Source organism: Anabas testudineus, chromosome 3 (assembly GCF_900324465.2).
Source record: "Anabas testudineus chromosome 3, fAnaTes1.2, whole genome shotgun sequence".
NCBI classification, from domain to species: Eukaryota; Metazoa; Chordata; class Actinopteri; order Anabantiformes; family Anabantidae; genus Anabas; species Anabas testudineus.
In genome coordinates this window covers 1,190,729-1,210,529 of record NC_046612.1, presented here as the reverse complement: position 1 = coordinate 1,210,529, position 19,801 = coordinate 1,190,729, and the positions used below count along the sequence as shown (strand labels likewise).

Below are 19,801 nucleotides of genomic sequence, written 5' to 3'. Positions count from 1 at the left end.
TGACGTGTCTGGGGGGCTCCACACTCCTCATCCTGGACCAGCGTCAGTCTCCATCCCTGCATTGCTGTGTCCGTCCAGCAGGTGGCGGCAGAAGAAAACCTTAATGAGCAAGTTTCTGTCTCTGTGAGGGGGGGGGGGGCGGCTGATCCCGGAGCTCCTGTGTCTTTAAGTCCGATGTCACAGCTCACACACGGCTGACGGGTGCCACGCTGCGGCGCCTGCTCAGTGCGCCTCCGTCGCTGCTGATCGGATCCTGGTCCAGGACCTCCTCACTGCCTCCGTCCGCCTGTGAGTGTGTGTGTGTGTGAGTGTGTGTGTGTGTGTGTGTTGTTGGTGGTGGAACCTATGGATTGACGGGGGGAGGCTATTGTTGTGAGCCCGGTGCTTTGCTCTGCTGGAGCTGCGCTTGAAGCGGAGAATGCCCAGAGGAGCCGGAGCCGGAGCCGGAGCCGCGCTGCAGCTCGGATAGAGCCGGACTAAAACCCGGAGACACGGTAAATACACCCCCGCGGGGAGGGGGGGTTAGCCGTTTTCTGCTCATTGTTCCTGTTTTGGTTTATTCTCCTTAGAATAAAGATCTCGCGTGAAGCTGTATCCCCGTCTCAGATCTCGGTGTCTGGGCTGCGGGTTTGTTTACCACCACATCGGGACGGTCCGAGCTGGTCATTAGGATCCAGGTCTCGATGGCGCCAGCGGACTGGACGAGCACGATCCAGCAGCATCACCGCCGGGCTGCAGCCCGCATGTCCCGCTGATGGAGACGGTGGAGGAGGCTGCAGCTGCAGGAGCTGCAGGAGCTGCAGGCCTGAGCTGCTGCAGCTGCTGCAGCTGCTGCAGCTGCTGCTGGGATGACACTGAAGTTTAGAACAAACCGAGCACACACGCTGCTCTGTGTGTGTGTGTGTGTGTGTGTGTGTGTGTGTGTGTGTGTGTGTGTGTGTGTGTGTGTTTAGGGAGAATGATATCTTTACAGTAAGTGCAGACACTACATGACTGATTTCCATCCTGGGGGAGCAGAGGGTAAAGATGTGTTGCTGATGGACCCAGACTGTGTGCAGCAGTTTCTTTATTCCACAGACACTGACTGATCATGGTACTAGATAAAACCAGTACCGAGTCACAGCTCAGGACAGTTCAGGTTTTGAGGTCTGAGTTCCTGCTCGTGACATGTGGCTAAATGAGGCCAGCTGCTCACACTGTCCACACTTTTGTGCGTTTTCTCTCCACGTGGTCTGGTTTTTATTCAGTATCGTGATTTCACAGAGGATCCAGGATGATGCTTTATCCTCCTCCGAACTTAAGGTTCCAGGTCTCTGTGATGTGCAGCTCTTTGTTTAATGGAGTCAAAGCTTCATATCAGATCCATGGACAGTCATCGTAGATCGAACGCCTGTCAGGTAAAGAGCTGCGCCCAGTCTCTCTGCTCCCTCCCAGTTTGGGCCTCCACCCTTCAGACTGGGACTGCAGCCAGCGCCTCTCTGTGATTTAGTGTGCTGACCACATGCAGCCGCAGCCTTATGCTTCAGATGACAGCTCATATTTAAAGCTTCTGTGAGCTAACAGCCTTTCTACACGAACGTCTGCAGCAAATCTGAAACCCAGTTCGATTCCTCTTTGTATTTTACACCACAGTTCTAATGAATGAAATCACGAAGGACACAAGTGGAACCAGACAAATCTAAAGTCAAAGCCTAAAGGAACTCTCCATTAACAGAGGAAACATTCAGAATTAGCAGAATTAACAGAGGAGGGAAACTTGATTCACGATCTATCTGTGATGCACAGAAACGTTAGTTTTGATGCATCCGTCCTCAGAACAGCAGCAGTGTGAGGTGTTGGTGAAGAAGCTGACCCAGCTTCCTCACTCCACTGGTCCGTTACCACACATCTTCCCTCGGACTCAGTGAATCAACCACTCAGCTACAGTAGACTTCATATTTATCTCACTCTCCCTTTTTTTCATCCCACTCTTCCTATTTTAGGTTCCGAGCTACTTTTAAAGCTGCAGGTGCAGGTTTTTGTTCCATCGTGGTGCTACACTGCACATACAGCACATCACATCATGTGACAAGTTGCACAGACCGAACATGTATGAGATTGTTCTTATCGTCTGTGGGTTCTTATTCATTTGAGATGTGAGAACCAGATGAGCTGTTGTTTGATGATCCGTCTGCAGGGAGCCGTGATATCTGAATCACTTCTGGCCCCGGTCACTTCAGATGCTTTAGTACTTAGAATCCTTCACACAGCACCAGCGAACGACCCAGCCGCGTCTTCCTGGATCCTTCGGGGTAACAGACCCTAATACAAAGACACTTATGTGTGTTGAATATCAGCGGATCTCCTGCTTCACTGGGAAAAGAATGATCGACTCTTCAGCGCAGCCTCGTGTCCTGCTGTCTGCTGGTCCCATCGCAGATCCTCTGAGCTCACAGCTCTTTGTTTCTCTTTGTTCTTGCTTTGGGAGTAACAGACTCTCATTGTATAATCCTGCTTTGGAGAAATTCCTAATCCAGATTGTTTGTGTATCATGTTGTGGGTCCAGATTAAAACCCCAGATCCTGGAACTGGTGCTGATCCGTACAGACGATGTAGATTAAGCAGGATTTATGTCCTCGGCACTTTGTTTGGGGATGACTTAGCTGCAGTCCTTCGGACCCAGCTGTTTTCTATATTATCAGCCTTCACTAACAGGGTAACATCACGTTCTTTTACCTTCTGTTATTAGTAGATCGTCGCTAACTGAGGTAGCGTTTAGCATCAAGTATTAGCCTCTGCACATACATCTCAGCATCATGACTGCAGCACCAGACGTCGTCCATATTCATGACGAGCTCCATCACTCCGGCTTCCTGTCACAGCGCCTTAGTGTTGGTGTGAGGCAGCTGTCTTGTAGGAGGCTGGTGGGTGGGGGTGTAGGTACAGTATTTATGAGCACTGACAGTTTGATTGTTCCCAGGGGGCTTATATTACTGCAGCCTGCAACAGACACGGCTCTGCTGTACAGTGCTCTCATGTTACCCATCTTACTGTCTGATGGCCAAACCTGCAGTGCACCGCCCACGTGGAACCCAGTACGGCGACTGGTGGAGGTTCTAAAGGGTTCAGTGTTGCTCTTCTTCCTCTGTTATTTACTAGGTTAGTAGTTTTAGAGTGAAGTGACACTCACAGTTTTGCAGAGCCCCCTGTGAACCTTCAGTGTTTTCAAATCAATCTTGATTCATTTTACTGTTGAAAATGACAAAGAAAAAGAAAAAGTCTTCACATTTTAGAGGCAGTGAACTGAAAATGTGAAATGATGAATGCTTTTCGAACACGTACTGACTCATTTTCCTCTAACGTCTAACTGATTCAACCAACTACAGCAGCTTTCATTTTGCAGCATATTGATAAGATGCATCATGTCACTTGCTGTAGTAAAGTGTGCTCTGTCTCTCAGTAGTGCCAGCTCATCCTGCTGGATTGGAGTCCAACTGTCGCCCACATCTATCAGCTGTGTTCTTCTTTTCTGAGTCATCTTCAGTTGCTGTTGTTGTTGTTGTTGTTCAGCTCTTCTACTTCTTGCTCTTCTCTCTGCAGATATTGACATGAAGAAAGACATTGAGACTCTAATAGCAGAGGAACGTGCTGATATCATCTTGAAATATGCTACGGTGAGTTTGTGCGTCCAACACACAGAGCAGTCGGAGTGTTTTTGATTTGGTCCAGATGGAGCTGAAGTTCTGCAGAGTCCAATACACAGATGTATTAGCGTCTGTAGGATAGGTACCGTATTTAATCTTCGAAACTTTATCCTGAAATTGAGTGAAAACGTTTGATCTTCTCAGCTCTCGATGACACATATTGATCATTTTGTTCTTCTTGGTCATAAACATGTTGAGTGAAAACACAGATTGTTTTATGTGTTGTGTCCACAGCTTCTCCTGTGCCGTGTGTGATTTTCCTGTGGGACGAAAAGCTCACGCTTGGTTGGTTTTGTGGTTAATAGAACCGGCAGATTCACTATGAAGGACAAAGGAGTGAATTCAAATGTGCGTTTGTGTGCAGTGTGAATGTGTACGTGTGTGGGTGGATGCGAGTATTCTGCCAAAGTGCATTAATAACACATTGTGTAATAATATGTTTGTAGTTGTGGTTTGGTGTGATTGGAGAATGACTACCAGAAACTGAAACTAACATTAAAACTGAGCATGAAATGTTGTAGTGAAGCAACAAAAACTCAGGTAACGACAAGAACAAAATGGAAACCAGGAAGTGAGCGTCCACGTTATGATATAATAATTAATAATTAGTGAATTATCAGCACTCTGATGCTTCTTGTGAACATCTACTGTCACTCTGCTTGATGTAAAGAAAACATTTTAATTTTCCACTGGCTAACGATGTCGGCCTTAGTGGCAGCTAAACAGACAAGGTAGTCCAGATGTCATTCTTCCATAAGTCTCTGTAGAAATCCTGAGTCATTCCCAGGCCAGATGAGTGACTCTGCTCCAGTCCCTCCTCACTTTGATATGTTCTGAATGTGTCCACGGTGATGTGTCAAAGACGCGTCCGGAGTTACCTCAGTGTCTCCTTTCAGCGCACAGAGGCGATACAAGTCCATTCCAAGTGCTGTTTGGATGTCTGAGTGGTAGTCAGGGCAGTAACACACTGAACAAGAACCTGGGATCAAGTCATTCACTCCCAAACTAAAGGAACAGTTCGCTGTTTTCTGTGCCATGACTTCAGAACTCAATGGACTAACTCTGTCACATTCTTACAATCTATAAGCCACATCAGATGAAGCTGGAAAAACCACATCATCTGCAGAAAGGACAAATACCTAATCCTCAGAATCTGTCACTTTTTGGGAACCTTGTGTTCAGTGAATTCACATTTCAAAATAAAAGCCATGAGGGTGACAGTAGTGAATGTGCTGATGCAGAGACCCAGAGTGGAGACAGTGGCAGCCAGAGGTTAAATTTAGCTCAGCAGCTTGGAGCAGAGGGGTGATGGGGGTGGGGATGGAGGGGTGTACTCTGCCTAGCCATAGCAACAGCCGTGACATACTGTGCAGTGATTGACTTGACACTGACCTCCGGGGGCTGGATGAACCTCGAGTCAGTGAGATTTCTGTGTGTGGAAGCAGGAGACACCACAACAGGACGGATGCAGGTTTCAGAGGTTTCAGAGAGGCCGTGATCTTTCAGGACAGCTGAGTAGAGCTTGAAGGAAGCAGCCTTCATTTATGTTCGACTGGAGACACAGTCGATGTCTTTTTGTTTAAGTTGGTTACAGTTCTCATCAAGTCCATTGATTTTCCCATGAATACATTGTACTACTAAAGCAGAAACGTGTGCAGATTTGTCCAAAATCAGGAAAAGCTGTTTCCACATTAATGTGGGAAGAATGCATTTAAATACAGTCACAGGTTCATTTTCCTGATTATACTGAGATGATGTTCCTGGAAATGCAGTTTATTTCAGGGGGATGTTGGGGGGTGGACATCTAAGCACCTTTCCACTACTGCAGTTTTGTATCCTGATGTTCATCATACATGTCTCACACAGTCTGACATCGTGAATCTGATCCGACTTTAGTGGTAAGATTCAGTAGCTGACAGTTTGATGGCAGAAAAGTTTCCTTGTTGTATTCATCCCCGTCTTTGAAGCAGGACATGTGTGGAATATGATGCCAGTATGATGTTTTCTGTGTTGAATTGTATGTTGAATCCATTTGTTTGAATTCAGTTTCTGATTCTAGTAGTAAATCAGCCTGACAGATTTCAATTCAAATGCGACCTCGTCTGGCTCTGATCTCCTCTGTAGCGCTCTGTGTGTCTCCGCTCCACACGGCCTCAGTGAGAAAGTATTTTTAGTCTTCTCACTTCCATGACGCTGACATCATTCATGGTGCCTCCAGGGCTCAGAGTGCCGACTCAACCACGATGAAGCCGTACGCTTCCTGTGTGCCCCCCCCCCCTCGCTGAGAGCAGGAGGCTGTTTGGCTGTTTTCCAGACAGGCGACCAACCACGGAGCAGAGCTGTTATTCAGAGCGGAGCCTCTCTGGTTGGCTGTGGAAGGATTCGTTCCCTCTCTGTTGTGTCAACACTTGGATCAGATTGTTTCTTAAATGGATTATTTCCATGATACAGGCCTTAAACTCCTAAACCTTGTGCTGCCTAATGCCGATTCTGGACTCATGTTGGAGTTGTACTGTAGAGTCTGTAACTCTAACAGAGAAATGAGGAGAACTGTTGTTATCAGCTGAACTCAGTTCTTACACGTTACTGTTTGGTTTACTGTGATTTGATCTGACTCCATGTGACGGTCCAGAAAATAAATGGTTGAACCGGTTACTCACAGTCAGAACCACAACAGGTTGGTCCAGGTCATAATTTAATTTCAAACATTTTATTGGACAGTGGGTTCAGGATTTGTATTCCCTTTCCTGTTCCTGTTCATGTCAGCTAGCTTGTGTGTGTTTGTGTTTGCAGGGAAGGCACGGTGGGGTGGAGATTGACCCCTGGGAAGATGCTGACTACAGTATTTACAAGGTCATCGACCGCTTCGGCTTCATGCAGTAAGTCCTCTCTTCAGTGTGTAGTGGGCTCTTGTGATGCTGCACAGCGATCACTGTTGTTCTGTACCTGATGAATCTGCTCTTTCTTCTTTGTTCAGTGAGGACGAACTACCGGCACCAACGGCACATGAGGAAAAGGTACAGCCAACGGAGCCCGGACCACCACACCACAGCTCCAGTACCCCTTCATCAGCACCGCCCATCACAGCACACGTTTACCTCAGCAGATTTGTAACTGGATCGTTATAAAAAACCAAATTACATTAGAACATTTCACAATATTGAATTATAAGTATTCAGGTCAATTTGGTCAGGTTTACATCCCTAATTCCACTACCTGGTGTGGAAGTGTTCATCATTTACATATAACTAGTTAAGAATATGTCTGCACATATAGATGAGCTAATTTAGTGGATATTAATCACTTTAAACAACTGATGTCTTTATTTATTTCTTTGTTTATCTGCAGTTCAGTCTGATATCACTCCCTATCTACTATACGGTGCATGACACCGGGTGTTTTAATGTTGAGTGTGTAAAACACAGTAAGTTGAGATTTAGGACACTAAAACAGAGAGCAGTGCATTGTGGGATACGTGCACATGACGTCTACTACTTTTTTTGTTGCACTGTGGAAGCTTTAAGTGCATTATACAGTACTGTTAACTCCTGAGTGAACAGCGTATAGTGAGAAGTGAACGACTGAGCCTTCAACTCCGTCACTGTAAACGAATTATTTTCTAATTATTAACTCTTTATCTACTACTGGAAACATAATTTTAAGGGAAACTTCTCACAAAAGTACTTTTGTCCAAGCTCAGGCTTTAACATGTTATAGTAGGTAACTTGAGTTGGTAGCGGGTGTAGCTGAAGGTTGTGACAGTATTTACCAGAGATCACTAATGGTCACATGGTTCCACAACAGGAGTCAGCTGCGCATCAAAGTAGTAACTAAGGCCCAGCAGCAGGTTAGCAGTTGTGTTTCTGTTCACCAGTTTCTTTCTTCTTCCTTCACAGTTGAAGCAGCAGGAGATAGAACGAGCAGATAAATGGCTGAAGATGGTGAAGAAGTGGGAGAAATACAAGAACAGCGACAGGGTGAGTAACAGACCACATACTGTTCCAGATGTGGGCCATACAGAGAAGGAAAGCAACACATTCAGTGCTCTCTTTATTTATTATGAGAGTTAAGTAAAGTGGGTGCAGGTTTCTGTGTGGTCAGTGAAACTGTCGGTGCTCAGTCTAAAAAAACAGTTCTCCAAGCTACATTTGGGTTTTATCTTGCCACACGGAGCTGCCAACATGTGCAGTTTAAAAGTATCATGAACCCACACAGGTGACCAGCAACACTGTTATTACATCCTGCAGGTCCTTGATCCATGTCTGACTCACAATAAACCATCTTTCATGTACAGTGTGCTCAGTGAATATGTTGCATATTCCGTTGACTCATTCTTTTATCATCAGTTTTTTAAACCTTGTTTTTATCTGCTGTACGAATTTGATGTATTCCTCTGCTCTGTGCTGTCAGATGGTGAAACGGGTATACAAGGGCATTCCCCTGCAGCTCAGAGGCCGGGCCTGGGCACTGATGCTGGACGTGGAGAGGACTAAGGAGGAAAATGAAGGCAAATATGAGGTATGCACTGGTTATGTGATCCAGCTCAAAGACATTTAGTGCAGTCTCCTTGAAAATAGAGATAGAGAAACATTCTTCATACAGAAAAAGTGAGAGCAGGAACAGATAAGATGGCTGACTGACTGATAACTTCGCTGGGCCAATTTCAGCTTAAGATGTGCAGATATGTTGGCAGCAGCTGAGTAAATGGTACCAATATATTGGTACAGTTATAGAAAAGAAACTAATGAGCTAAACCAAACTAACATCGTGCAGAGTCACACCTGGATTTGTAAAAGTCTCTGTTTAGCTTGTCCAGCGACATTTAAATCCCACATTTGAATAGACTCCCCGCTGCCATCACAACACCCAGCAGGATTAACAACAGGCTACATCCCAGAATGTGAGGACAGTGGCTTTTTAGCAGAGCGGACTGGATTAGGTCAGCGAGAGGTAAACGAGCAGATTTGGAAAGGATGAAATCAACCAGCTTTAATTACACCTTCCTACATTATCCAGTGTTAAATGAAATGACAGTATATTATTTATTATTTATATTATTTCCATGATTTTAAATTGCTTAATTGAGTTACAATATATTAAACTGTTCTGACGAGGCTTGAAATGTGTGAATAGACCACTAAACTTTTTTTTAAATCATGCGCATAAAAGAGCCATAATTAGATTTTGTCCACTTCACACAGTCACGAGTGTCTCTTATCCACCTCACTCTGTCCTTGTTGACTCAGAAAATGAAGGAGCAGGCCAGGCTCTACTCAACGGAGATCAAACAGATCGACCTGGACATTAACCGGACCTTTCGAAACCACATCATGTTCATGGATCGCTTCGGAGTCAAGTAAGTTTCAGTACTGAATAGACCTTTAAAACATTATTTCAACCACTTGGTAACGTTGAGGTTACAGAGAATGTACGGCGTTATAAGAGATATTCACAGAGCCGAAGAGTAAGAAAAGGATGTTCACAATGTGCAAAGCAACACAAGATCATACAATGTGTTTAGATAAGAGTTGATGTCAATTGTCTGAAGGGTTTTGTCAGTTTTTATTTTTTTACCTGTAAAGGAACTCATTCGCAATGTGTTCTCTGGGGAATATGAATATACATCCAGAAGAAAAAGTATGTGTCATAAAACATGATCTGATCTTCATCTAATCAGGAGTATTAACAAATATAATGAGCCTAAAATAATAACACAAGAAACAATTCTGATCTTTATCTTTATTGAGAACAACCATAAAAAAAAAACCTCATAGTGAGAGTGGGAAAAAGTATGTGAACCAATAAAATAATGACCTCAAAAACGTTTTCATAAGAAAATTAGTTTAGAGAATTGTAACGTGGACTAGAGCTACCTCGACAGACAAAAACTACTCAAACCTTTTGAGTTTGCTCCTTATGTGAGCGGTGCTGCACCAAAAGGAGCTTTCAGATGATCTATGATCAAAAATTGTTGATTTACGTAAAACAGAAAAGGGTTACAAAGTGATGTCAAAGACTTTAGAAATTCACCAGTCTACAGTTGACAATCTAAAAATGGAGACACTTTGGGACTGTGGCTACTCTACCAAGAAGTGGACGACCAGTCAAAATGACCCCAAGAGCACAAAGAACACTCATCAATGAGGTAAAGAAACAACCCAGAGAGACAGATAAAGATTTGAAGGCATCATTGGAACTGGCCAACATCTGTGTTCATGAGTCTACAGTAGGTAAAACATTGAACTAGCAGAGTGTCTATGGCAGGACACCATGAAGGAAGCTGCTGCTTATTAAAAAGAACACTGCTGCACATTGACACTCCACAGCAGCATTGGTAAAATGTTTTGTGGACTGATGAAACTATTTGGAACTATTTGGAAAGAACACACAGGCACTACATCTGGTTTAAAAAGGTCACTGCATATCATAAAAACATCATCCCAACTGTAAAGTATGATGGAGGAAACATCATGATTTGGGCCTGCTTAGCAGCATCAGAGCCTGGCCAGCTTGCATTGATTAGAGGCAAGATGAATTCCCAAGTGTGTCAAATAAATCTTCAGAATGTGAGAATGTCTGTACATCAGCTGAAACTCTGAAACTCTGTATACATTGAGTAAGCAATTGACAATGACCCAAAACACAACAGAATGGGTTTAGAAAAACAAAATCCGCATTTTGGAGTGGCCAACCAGTAATTAAGTCCAAGGTTTCACATACTTTTTGCACTAGCTGTATGAGGTTTTGAAAGATCAGAATTTTTTCATTTAGATGAAGAAATTAATGCAGATAAACAAAAAGGTCCACATAATTTTTCTTGCCACTGTAAGCAGCATCTGCCCACAGGAGAAAAGTGTGTGGACCAACTGACCAACTTTGGGACCACAGGTGACAATTAAAATGCTAAAATACACATCACATTCGAATGCTACATGCTTAAGGGTTGGGGTTTGACTGATGACTGACTAAATGTAGTGTTAACACGTGTGCCTCCTCTAATATTGTCTATGTGGGCTGTTACAACGGCTCTGCTAGATGTCAACAGTGGACTGGGCAAATCTCACATTTGCTGAACTTGACCTGTGCTGTGTCAAACTTTGTGCGTGCTACTAGTATATATACTATAATATAGTAATAATAATTATCTTCTAACAGCAAATGTAAGAAACACAGATAATTTGTCAATATGATAATTTGCCCAGGTTTCAAGGTACGTACACTATACTAACTAAAAATGAAAGACAAAATGACAATAGTACAAACAAATGAACATCAACTACACAAATGCTATTAGACAAACAGTGGAGGAAACAAAAAGGAAACAGTCTCAGTCAATAGTCTGTGAACATCACTGACACCATATGGTCAAAAGTGTGTGTGACTCCAGTTGATATCAGTCACAACCTTGATGCACTTACAAACCTGAGTGACCTGATTGGGTGTCCACATATTTTTGATGTTGTAATTTAGCGTTTCAGGCCAGTTTAGATCAAGGAGGAAGAAAAGCAGGAGCTGCTTTGATTTTACGACCTCGGTGTGAACTTGGGCTGAGTGTGAGAGACGTGGGCAGGCTGCGTTCAGGATGGAGCTGGGTTTGTGTGGAACCTGATCCTGTAACACAGTGATGTCACTGACAGTTTAATAGACCACAGGCTCGGGAGCGGCAGTGGAAAGTCTGGGCCAGCAAAACATTTCAGCATTTACCAGGAGTTCAGCTAAAAAATGAGCCTTTATGACGGTGCTCGACAGCGAGGTTCTCTCTGTTCTGTGTTTCCATGTTTAGTGGCTTTCTTTGTTTCTGCGCATTAAGCTTGTTGTTGTGTTCCTCTTTCCTTTTCCTCTGTCATCTCTCTTTTGTTCTGTTCTCTCTGATATATTTTTAGTGTTCTCTATGATCTATTATTGCATACTTTTCTGTTCTGTTGTCTGTTTTCTGTGTTTCATGTTCTCTGTGATCTATGTTCTGAGTTGTGGTGTTTCTCCTCTGATTCACTGAGAGTTGGCTGCATTTGAAACAAAATGTTCTGTTTGTAACTTGGTCCAGTTAAAACAGGACAGAGTGAGACCTCCTGTGGACGTCGGCACAGTCTGGACTGAAATCTCTCTTCACTCCTACGTAGACCATACGATAAATACAGACGTGTTCTTTTGTTCTATTGACACTTTATAGTAAAACGTTCTAAAATTCTGCTTGTGCATTTTGACAAATTAGAGTTGAGTCACAAATGTCTAACGGGAATGCAGCCAATCACGAATCAGTATGAGCATCAGGAATGTTTGACACGTTTCATGAATACATCCTGAGCGATTCATTAGTTCAGTATTACTCAGGTATGTGAAGTTACCTCTGGTCCCTACTTAATCTGCTGCACCGTGGGAGAATTTCCCACATTATTTTATCTTGTCACTTTTTTAAAAATCTCCTTTATTTTCTACCTCGCCTTGTCTCCTCTCCTTGTCTCCTCTCCTCTCCACAGGCAGCAGTCTCTCTTCCATGTTCTTTCTGCATATTCAGTCTACAACACAGTAAGTAGCCGTTTTCCCTCCATCAGACGAAACATTCAAAAACCACTTTAACCCAACTTTAACTTTAACTGATCTCGATTCAGTTTCCTCGGCTGAACGGAGACGTAATTTGCTTTTTTTTTCCACCCGTGGCTCACTGTAGCGTGTACTTCCACACTACAGCATGTTTTTTCTATTAAATGTATTAAATAGTGTCAGTGGAGGCAGTGAAAGGCTGCTGACAGAGCACTCTTTGTGTATCTGACACCGCTGTAGTTTCACTGGAGATTATTAAATCAACAGTACGAAAGTGGAGAGCTTCTCAGTAACATGATTTCTACTGGACGTACTATTAGACCCATCATTAACTGATATTGAATTGAATTGAAAAGACCAGTGAAATGATACTGTCAGGTAACATCAGTAAAATGTTAATGGATGGGTTTCTGGGGATTAAGTGGTTTAGAAGAGCGTGATGCTTTCAGTCTGCTCCAAGCTAAAACTGCTGCAACAACAGATCATAACATCAGGAAATTGTTCAGCAGAGCTGTTAAACAGCCAGATGCTGACACAGCTCATCTCGTGATCAATGCAGTTTGTTGTTGATAGCCCAAATAACAACGGCACTCATTAAATATGTGATGCTTGTGTGAAATTGTATCTGCTGCTCTGAATATTAATGCTTGAGATTCATAGATTAGTAATATACTGTATTTTATACTGGTAAACCTTATCCATTAAACACCACTACAGGAGGATTCATCCTCTGAACACGCCATCTCATAGCTGTAAAGACATTTGAGTCTGAATCAAGTGAAACTGCCAGCCCACTGCAATAAACAGGCCACCACAGCTCCTACAGTTGCTTCTCTACAGTTCCTCTTGGTGGACAATAAAAGAAACTGCTTTTCTGTAAAACTCCTGTACCACGGTGCCAAATTACAGCCTGGCTGATCAGGACCAAACACAGAAACGTGATGTGTGTTTTTCTTTCTGTTCTGATGCCTGCAGGAGGTGAGCTACTGCCAGGGGATGAGTCAGATTGCTGCCCTGCTGCTCATGTTCATGAACGAAGAGGACGCCTTCTGGGCCCTGTCTCAGCTGCTGACCAATCAGAAACACGCCATGCACGGTGAGACGTCACTGTGCACTCATGTGAAGAGAAAAACAAAACTGCTCCTTGCATGTTTTCACGATGAAGTGATAGTAAAGAGAGGAAATCTGAATGTTGGAGTGATTGCTATGGAGCTGTTTGTCTTTGCAGGGCGCTGACTGACTACAGGCTGTGCTGCTTGAACACGTATTGAACTCATATTAAGTGGGATTAAAAAGTGCTTCTCTGCTCTCTCTCTTTGTTAGGATTTTTTGTTCCTGGGTTTCCCAAACTTCAGCGATTCCAGACCCATCACGATCAGATTATTTCTAAACTTATGCCCAAGCTGAAGAAACATCTGGTGAGACCATAGTTACACAAGTGTCTCATAACAGGAACAACAGTGATTTGTGATGTCATGTGATGTCATGTGTCTCTCTCACAATTTGTCTCTGTGTCTCTGCAGGACAGAGAGCAGATGTCTGCAGGGATTTACAGCACTAAATGGTTCCTGCAGTGTTTTATTGACAGGGTGAGGAACGTGTTTGATTGATGTGTTTATCTGCTTTCCAAATCACACTTCCCACTTTCAGATAATAACAAAATGACTTCACATTTAAAGTAATAAGTGTAAAGAAGCCCAGAGCTTGTGTATTTATCCTGTTAAATAAGGAACTTCTGATCAGCTGTTGTGTTTGAGGCTGTGGTTGGAGTTTTACCTGCAACTATAAAACATTACTTTACAAAAAATGAACATTAACAATGTGCACACAGAGTCTACCTAAACTATGCTACTTAGATAACTTTCACTTGCCACGATTTACTTTAGGATCCAGATGCACGAATAAAGAGGCAGGCAGAGTCATGTTAAGGTATGAAAGGTATGGCATGATCCAAAAACAGATCAAGCTCAGTAACAAGTAGATAAAAATTCAGAGCAAGAAACAAAAACTAACGGGTAAAACAAAAAGAGTACTGGGTAGAAGAAAAGGGGGACGCATCAGGTGACTGGAACCAGGGGTCACAACAGGTCTGAAGTGACAGAGAGCATTTTAACAGAACAGAATAAGCACCAGCTGCCTGTGCTGAATCAGAAGTCAGGAATATCCAGTGTTTACATTTTTATCCGTGTTGGGTAGTCTTGCTATCTCATGACCTCAACATTGAAGGGATCTTAGCAATAGTCAGGCAAATAGTCCAGGAGCACTTACATTTTGAAATCTCCAAGCAGAAGAGCAGTGATAGCAAAAGAAACATCTCAGTGTCGACCAAAATGTATGATTGACAGGTGAATCCTGGAGTGCAGCCTAAAAACAAGTCATATCCAACAATAACCACAACAAGAAATTTGTCGAATTGCTTTTTTAAAGGCAGTTTTACATTATTTCAGCAAAAACAAATCCTAATGATATTTGATCTCTGGGACATTGCATTAGAAGAGAGCATTAAGAGCTGTTAAGCTAAACTGCTATTAGTCTCCTCCATGCATGCCCACAATCCTGTGGTGGTGGTTTGGCAGGGTTTGGCCGCTGTCAGCACTTCTCTGGCCTGTGAGCTTCTGAGGTCTGGGAAAGAACAAACCTCCTGACTCCGGCCCGGAGCAGAGCTGAAGAAATGTGAAACTGCTGCCATCAACAAATTTGACTAAACCCCAGTGACATGGTGACTTGTTGTGTTTGTGTTCCTGCAGACACCGTTCACCCTGACGCTTCGTCTGTGGGACATTTTCATCCTGGAGGGAGAGAGGCTGCTCACTGCCATGTCTTATACCATCCTGAAGATACACAAGAGTAAGAACGGCTAGTTCCCTGCATTAGGACAAATGAATCACCTACAGCAACGGAACTTGAAGCTCTGTCATTGGATGTGCAAATCCTGTTTTGTGTTTACAGACTTTTCAGTCAACCTGACATTTTCTAACACAGATCTTTTTGTGCTGATTAACCAAACAGGAGCCATTTGTGTCCATCACAGAGAGAGAGTCTGCTTATGGAGAAAATGAACAGGAAACGTGAAATAATACTAGTGTGGACAGTGAAACAGTGAATTTTCATATGTTTTTCTAAATCAAAGGATATTTCGTACCCTCATTTAGGCCGCTCAGAGGTTTGAGTGGGACTGGTTCAAACACACTGTATCTCTGAGATGAGAAGTGACACATCAGAGGTTGTTTGTATGAGTTTAACAGATCTTCTGTGCGTGTGTGTGCGTGTGTGTGTGTTTGTGTGTTTGTGTTTGTGTTTGTGAGCAGAACGTCTGTTGAAGATGTCCCTGGAGGAGCTCAGAGAGTTTCTGCAGGAGAGGATCGCCCAGACCTTCTTTTACAGCGATGATGTGATCATGGAGCAGCTTCAGACCTCCATGGCTGAACTGCGAAAGATGAAGCTGGATCTTCCTCCTCCAGGTACAGTAGTAAATGTCTGTCTGCTCCATACTTTAAACCCCCCATTCTTCGTAGAGCACAACAAGCTGAATTTCTTAATAACAACCAAACCTGATTCTTAATGATGTGCTGTTGTTTTTAGGTAAGTCTGACGAGTTGCCCCATAAGCCCCTGGGGCAGGAGCTGCCGGTGCTGTTGAGTCCGGTCCAGCCCTCCAGAGGGAAGCCGTCATCAGCCAGCAGTTACCCTAAAGCAGGTCTGCGTCTCCACATCATCTCCCACCAGCCTGACTCCATATCTCCAGACCAGAGCCCCTCCAAAGACCCCAGGGATCTCGATGCTGCGGGAGAGGAGGCCCCTCTCCCTTCCCCAGACCCCATCATTATCCACAGCCATGCCCTGCTCACTCCTGATGGTTCCCCACTGATGGGGCCTCCACCTTATCAGCCTCCTGGAAGCCAAACAGCGGTCACAGTCGATCAGCTGTTGCTGCCAGATCAGGACAGGGATGAAATACAAGCTGAGGAGGTCACCACCGCTGGGCCTCACTCAGCTCCACAGGTCTCACTGACCTCTACGGACGACTCCCCTGTGGCCGTTAGCACCGACCAGTCCTTCTGCAGGGTCCCACGGACTCTTTCGGTACCTGAGGCACAGGTGGCCTCACCAGGTTCAGATCTTGCTCAGTATGAGGGTCTGTCAGCAGCAGAAAGAGCTGAAGAAAGTTATGTGATCGAGCTGCTGGAGCAGGCCTCAGCTCAGAGCACCAAAAGAGACATAGACCAGGACAGGTGCAGCATCAGAGCACCGACCCAGGATCCAGACATTTCATGAACTGAGCAGCAAAACCCACATCACAGATTCACTGATAATGTTCCATTCTGTTTGTGTCAGTGGCACAAATGAGATCTGCTCCTTTTAGCGTTTTATCATTGAGTTTAGACAGTTTAAAGAGTTGATGTGTTGGTGAAGAAATACAGAAGGATGATTTATTATCAGTGTCGAGCAATAACTGCTAAGAAAAGCGTCATCAGTTTCAGGACCAATATTCATATAGGTAATCGAATTCATCACTTTTAAAGAGGTAATGCTTTCTAACTCACTTTTACTTCATAAAACTTTTGTCATGACTCTGGGTATTTGAATCTGTTTCCATGTGTAGGTGTTACACATGGCACATGGACGTCCTGTTTGGTCTTGTTTGGTGTGACAGCCGCGTTTCATTACTACAGAATTAGACAGATGTCAAATTATAATGCATCACTTTTTCTGTAGAGGTTTTACTCTGCTGGTTTGGGCAAATAACTTGAATTACAAAACTAAGGATATGATACCAAATAACAACAAATTAATTTAATACAACGTCATAATGATTTTACTAATAAGGTAAATGTCATTTTGACATTCATGTATAAAACATTATACAAATAAATTACACCGTTAAATTAATCTATATTCAGATTTAAATGGTAGAAACGTTGTCTCAGGTATTTGGAATTAGCCAAGTCAGCCCTACAACACTGACTCATACAGTAATACCTACCACAGTGCTGCATCCTGCTCTTATTGTGCACTATTGTACACACAGCAAACTGACATTGATTTCTGCAGGCAGAGTGTGTGTTTAATCACTTTTGTTCAAAAAGGCACCACTGTATACTCACTGTGCATTCACAGTTATTCTCATTAATCGTGTGTTTCTGTGAATGCTGCTGAACCACAAGGACGTGTGTCACTAAGAATATTTGGCTGGTTCTGACTGATGAGCCCAGTTTAGCTTCTGTCGCTGTGAAGGAGCTTTGTGTCCTGTCGTGTCTTGTCAAAATTCGGCTTGTGTTAACTAGGACCCAGAGACTACAGATCTTTATCACCAGGTCTGAGTCACCAACTGAACTTATAAAGTTTAAAGATGTAGATGTTTGCCAGACAGGTAGGGTCTAATGAAGAGAGCCTGTTAAGTTGCATTATGGGAAGTGTAGGATCAGGTGTTGTTGGAGTTTAAGATTCTAGAAATTTATTTGTCACATACACAGTTATATGAACAATATAGCTGGCAGTGACATGAATCAGGTCCGCTGTTAGATAGACTGTGCAAATTATTGTTAAGGAAAACAAACACGGATTTGAAGCAAAGTAGTGAAAATATTAAGGAAAGATGCTGAGAAGTTTAAAAGTATCCAGATATAACTATAACCACAATAACATAAATATACAAATGAACAGGAGTGATTGAAAACAAGCTGTGCAAGGAAGCAGGTCCAATAATGCTGGTTGATACCTAGCAGCAATATAAAGAGAGGGTGCTGGTGTCCAGTGTATCTGAATAAAGTGTGTCTGCATGCTGAGTTAAGACACTAACAGTTACTAGGGTGGTTTTCTGCTTTCTATGGCCCCTAAATACAAAGTTTGCACGATTGCTGGTGAAACCCTGAATTTCCTCAGCTGACGCAGGGCATGGTACAGTCTTAGCCTGGCTTTATTCACTGGGACTTGAATGTGATCAGACCAAGTCAGGTCCTCTGAGTTTGCCTTATACTTGGGACACAAACCCCCACCTTTTTTATGGTAAGAGGAATACATCAACTGCATACATCAACTGCATGCAAAGAAATTACAAATGCTCATTTTAAACTCAAATTAAAAAAATCATTGGATCATTGCAGGACTGTGTACCACAGGTCCTTACCTTCCACCACATTACAACCACTTCTAATGTTTGTTTTCTCCATATAGACATGTTTCTCTCACTTTTTTCGAGTTGAGCACGATGTTGAGTAAGTTGAGAATTTGTGCTGATATCCCAGAATTAGTGAGATGTGGCTGTCAGAGGGGACACGGACCGGCTGTCAAACACCAGCTCACAGTTTCCTGTTTGGCTGAAAACAGTCTGAGTTACCTGGAAAGTTATTTCTAGAATTTTGAAACGACTGAGACGTGTACAGTCTAAAAGGCATCCCCCTTTATAATCGAATGGACGTTTTTCTAGTTTTCTAACATTTAGTCAAAGAAGCAAATGTTTGCTCAGTCAGCCTTTGTAAAATGTTTGCTAGCAGAGTTGCAGTTTTATTTTTTTGTACTAATGTCTTGATGCCTTATTTTGGATCGGCTTCAGTTGTTCTTTGACCATTACTGATGTTGTACCCTGACTCAACATGAGGAAAAGAAACATCTTTCAGATGTTGGACTGAACACGAGACCTCTGACATGGTGAGCTGGCTCACTACTTATGATTGTACTCATTGAAACCTATTGAGCTCATTTTAAATAAGTGGTTTTCTAGCTCAGTAATTTATTGTTTAATTCTCTTAGAAAGGCAGCCAGGTCATTTAATAAGTGCTCGTGTTTTTTCGAGAACTGGAGTATTTGCTGCATTTGCATTAAAAGGTGAAACGTAGTTTTTTTTTCCTATCTTACAGAAAATGATCTGTTGGTAGATGCATCGGCTTCTGTTAACCGTGTGTTGAGAAATGTATGGTATTGTAGAAACAGTAGGTATCAAGAGTTAGAACCAGTTTTCCCATCAGAGAGTAGAAGAACATTAGTGAAGTAGTGAAAGGTTGACATCTTGTGGTTGGTTTAGGTTCAGCATGCCTCTGTCTAGATTGAGCCATGATGTGAAATGAGTTTTAAACTTTTAGATCTCAGCCGAATTAGAAAGTCTTGTGATTTAAAACAGTGATTTGCTATTTTGTGGATATGTTGTGGGTTTTCATGACATTTGACTGTATTTCAATAATAAAACTCCACAAATTAACAATATCAATTAGTATCTATTAAAGTCATCATGTATCTGTTGAACTAATTTGCCTTTCAATGAGAGGACGTTGTGACATTATTGAGCAGTTCAGGGGAAACGGTGTGTTTACGTCTTGGCTACAGGTTTGTTGTACATTAAAATATGCAGCACTTTTTGTTAAGAGTTGAAGAAGTGGATAAAACCTTGGAGATGAAACAATACAACTTTTATCACCCTTTAAATCTCTGTGTCTTTCTTTTTTATTGAGTACTGCTGTAGCACCATACTCTAACTGTAGGGGACGCTGATGCATGGATTTCACTTTGTGAAAAGAGCCAGTGATTAATGACACAGATGAATAAGTTAAATCATGTTTTATCTCTGAGTGGGTTCTTTTGATG

General features: G+C 42.9%; 1 protein-coding gene across 3 annotated transcripts; it reads left to right on the top strand.

Annotated features, from left to right (window-relative positions):
* Window positions 1-197: 197 nt before the first annotated feature.
* On the top strand, window positions 198-19,630 carry LOC113174436 (USP6 N-terminal-like protein). 3 transcript variants are annotated; one of them, XM_026378461.1, is made up of 15 exons: window positions 198-494; window positions 570-3,138; window positions 3,580-3,653; window positions 6,477-6,562; window positions 6,661-6,700; window positions 7,580-7,660; window positions 8,094-8,201; window positions 8,930-9,039; window positions 12,161-12,209; window positions 13,200-13,320; window positions 13,548-13,642; window positions 13,748-13,813; window positions 14,972-15,071; window positions 15,533-15,685; window positions 15,807-19,630. In XM_026378461.1, the coding sequence occupies exons 2-15, from the start codon at window positions 2,796-2,798 to the stop codon at window positions 16,496-16,498; spliced, it is 2,118 nt and encodes a 705-aa protein (XP_026234246.1). In that variant the 5' UTR covers window positions 198-494; window positions 570-2,795; the 3' UTR covers window positions 16,499-19,630. The 3 variants fall into 3 exon arrangements, with proteins under 3 accessions (XP_026234246.1, XP_026234247.1, XP_026234248.1); XM_026378462.1 differs by lacking the exon at window positions 570-3,138; XM_026378463.1 differs by lacking the exons at window positions 198-494; window positions 570-3,138 and adding an exon at window positions 3,918-4,031 and having other exon boundaries at window positions 3,575-3,653.
* Window positions 19,631-19,801: the final 171 nt, after the last annotated feature.